The sequence below is a fragment of the Gavialis gangeticus genome, unplaced genomic scaffold, assembly GCF_001723915.1.
Source record: "Gavialis gangeticus isolate Ggan-Ray unplaced genomic scaffold, GavGan_comp1, whole genome shotgun sequence".
Lineage (NCBI taxonomy): Eukaryota > Metazoa > Chordata > Crocodylia > Gavialidae > Gavialis > Gavialis gangeticus.
Window position 1 is genome coordinate 62,479,638 of NW_017729024.1, and position 3,315 is coordinate 62,482,952.

The following is a 3,315-nucleotide window of genomic DNA, read 5'->3' on the forward strand; positions in this document are numbered from 1 at the left end:
CCGGAAGTGAGGCACTCAGCGCACGAGCTCTGCTCAAGATGGGTGTTCTTGTGAAGCCGCAACTGGGTCCCCTCCCTCTGCACACACTGCCCCTGCACCCCACCCCGCTGGCCCAGGACCAGGTGCATGGCAGCACACTATGGTTCCTGGGAGGCCCGAGTCCCTCAGGGGTTGGGGAGGAGCAGGAGGCCGCTGGCTGAGAGCCTGCCTTTGCCTCGGTCTCGCTCCCGTTAGAAGCTGGACGGGAAGGATGGGCAGTGCTTCCTGCTAGCAATCCTCGCCCTGACCAGAGTTGCAGACCAGAGCACAGAGGTGGTCATGGCAGTGGAAGGCCTGAAAGTGCCCATGGTTGAGAAGATCGTGGTGCATAGCATGCACTACGGGATGGTGTGGAGAGGGGGAAGGAGAGGAGAAACCGTCTCATGGGCCAGGAAGAAAGGGAGAGGTGGAGATGAATCAGAGAGAGGGCCGGGCACACATGGGCCTGGGCGTTGGGCTGGGGCAACAGACAAGGGAGATTTTGGTAGAAGCCAGGGGCAGTCCCGCATTTGGAGGGCAGAGGAGAGCGAAAACGGAGTTAGTGAGTGGTTTAACTGGCCTACTTGCGAGGGTGTGGGATGGAGAGGACTAGCTTGGTTGCGTGGGTGGGAGGAGGAAGGGTGAGGCACCTCCCAGGCTGGCTGGGGTTCTGCAGCCTGCATGTGGAGCACTGGGCGGTCTCCCTTGTGGGACGTGGCTGTGGCCTGTGGGGTGCTAAGCTCACCCCTGTCTGGGTCTCCCAGGACATGATGGAAAACATCCCTGTGGAGGCTGACCGAAGGAACATCCTCGCGTACAGCATTGATGCCATCCGCAGCCTCAGGTACTGGGACCTCTGCCTGAGTCTCTGAGCTCCACCATGGACCAGGGGCAATCCTGCCACTCAGGCCAAGATATGCTGGCTGATACCTGCTCCTGTCTCCTGACAGCGACCTGAAGTTGAGCCTGGAGCCAGCCCTGGAGTCGCACCTCCTGTGGGCTGCGATTGAAAAGAGCTTCCCGGTCATAGGGCATGAGAGCCACTGCAACCAGGTAGGGCCGCCTGCCACTGCCCTGTCCCACAAGCCACCCCCTGGCAGGCGTGGCCCCAGGCTCCATGACACTGCTCCTGGGCTGCCCCTCCCCTTCCAGGTCATGCAGCGGCTGTACGTTGGGTACCTGCAGGGCCTGCTGTGCCGCTTCTTGTTCAGCGCCCCTGGCCTGGGCAAATTATACTCGATTTGGGAGGTGAGCACGATGTAGAGGGGCTAGGTTCGGGGAGGGAGAGGCTCTAGCCCTCTCTCCAAGCATAAGGCGATGGCCAAGCCCGAGCTCAAAGCCTGGGCCCTGAGAAGGAGGGCATGAGCAAGGCTGCTGGCAAATCAGGGGCACGTCCCATGAATCTGAACATCTTCCTCCCACAGCACATCAGATTTTGGATCAAGACACCGGATGCCCAGTACTGAGCGCTGGGCATGAAGATCGTCACCGGGGTGCTTGCCTTTGCTGTCCGGCTCCTCCCTCAGTTTGAGGTCAGTGAGGTCCTGCCCCCAGTGTCCTGGTCCCCTGCCATTGTCAGGGCCCTCCTGGGAGAGTCAGGTCAGAGCTGGGAACTGAGCTGCAGACCAGGCCCCCTGGCTCTTTAGGGATCTCCTTTCTGTGGCCTGCTGGAGGCACGGTCAGCTCTGCTCCTGCGGCCTTTGCTAACCTGCAGCAGCAGCAGCAGGCACAGGGAATTCTCCTGGGGCCCTGAGCAAGACCCCGGGCTTGAGGTTGCCGTGGGAAGAAAGGGATGTCAAGCTGCAGCACTAGGATCTCTGCCTCCCAGCCCTCCTGCTGGGTAATGGGGGGAGGTGGAGAGAGTCAACCAGGCCTTGGGTATCAGGTGTGCGGGAAGGTAGGATGCACAAGGACTCTCTGCTCCTCTCCCCCTGTTTAGGGCTCCCCAGATTTGCCTGAGGTGGGGGACATGGCAGCCTGCCTGGGTCTCTCCATCAGTGACCCAGTGGAGAGCATCAGCAGCTACGCCAGGGAGAGCGTGTATTGGCTGGCACAAATCCTCCTACACCAGAGGGGTAAGGACATCCAGCCAGAGCGCAGGACCTGAATGCAAACAGTGGCTCCCAATAGCCGGGGAGGAAGGAAGATTTCTGGGACCAGGGAGCCCATCCCAAAGCCCTCCCCACCCCGGACTGGTCCCAGGATGGCAGGACCCAATTGGCTCCTGCAGAACGATACCGTCCTGACTGCCATAAGCACAGCTAGAGCCATGCTGGGCAGAAAGTGCACACCAAAGCTAGGGTGGCAGCTCAGAGCTACATGTCTGCTCTGTTCGTAGGCCAAGACATGTGAGGGGCAGAGGAGCTGCCCTGGAGGCGCCAGACGGAGCAGAGCCAGGTCCAGAACTACAGGGACCTGGCGAGAGTTGGAGAGGTGAGGATGCAGTGCCCAGCCCTTGCAAAGCTGCAGGTGTGTGGAGAAAGGCCTCCCGCTTGTCTCCAGCTCGCAGGGTTCTTCCTGCTGTGGGTTGGAGGCTTGCAAGTCTCCAGGGCAAGATGGCACCAGGCCCCAGAAGTGGAGCCTGTCCGTGGGAAGTGCCAAGCCTTGCATCTTCTCGTTTCAGGGGTTGAGCAAGATCTTGTTGGAGGAGCAAAAAAGAACTTTCCTTCAGAGAGTCCTTACAGCAGTTCACGGTGTCCAGATGCATGTCAGCCAAGCGGGGCTGGTCTTCCTCTACGCCATCCTGGGGGAAGCCGGCCGCTTGATCGGGCACAAGGTCAGCAGCCACACTGGGGAGTGAGGGGGTGCAGGAGAGTGAACTCAGGGCGCCTGTGGGTCCCCTCAAGTTGCTCTCACCCTATCGCCAGGTGTGGTGGGGAGGGGGCATTGTCACTGTCCTACCACTGGAAAGACAGGTAGGACAGTGACAGCGCCAAACAGTGCTTGGGAGGGAGAAGGAAGAGGGCTGCGTCCCCGCTGCCAGGGGAGGGAAGACTTCACCTGCCTTTGGAAGATGCTTGTGAGTAAGCTACTCTATCTGATTAGATATTTAGCTGGCAGTAACACAGATGCGTAATCAAAAGGCTACCACAGCCAGGCTGTTTGCTCCTTAGGATTTCTAGATATTGCTCTATCCTGTACCCTAGTTTACTCTACCCCCTGTAATCAATAAAGTTCTCCTTTTTGACTGGTGTGGGAGACTTATTGAGGGGTGGGTCTAAATTATGCCTAAGAGACCCCTTAGGTCTGTGGACTAAGGGAGACTATACCTTTTTGCCCCCGGACTTGGGGAAGTAC

The 3,315-nt window shown here is 59.2% G+C and overlaps 1 protein-coding gene across 1 annotated transcript in view; it reads left to right on the top strand.

Moving 5' to 3' along the window:
* Positions 1 to 200, top strand: part of LOC109298074 (mucin-5AC-like) — an 8,232-nt gene extending 8,032 nt beyond the window's left edge. The window contains exon 5 of the mRNA XM_019518208.1: positions 117 to 200. Coding sequence (XP_019373753.1) covers positions 117 to 200 — 84 coding nt within the window. The remainder of the gene's footprint in view (positions 1 to 116) is intronic.
* Positions 201 to 3,315: the final 3,115 nt, after the last annotated feature.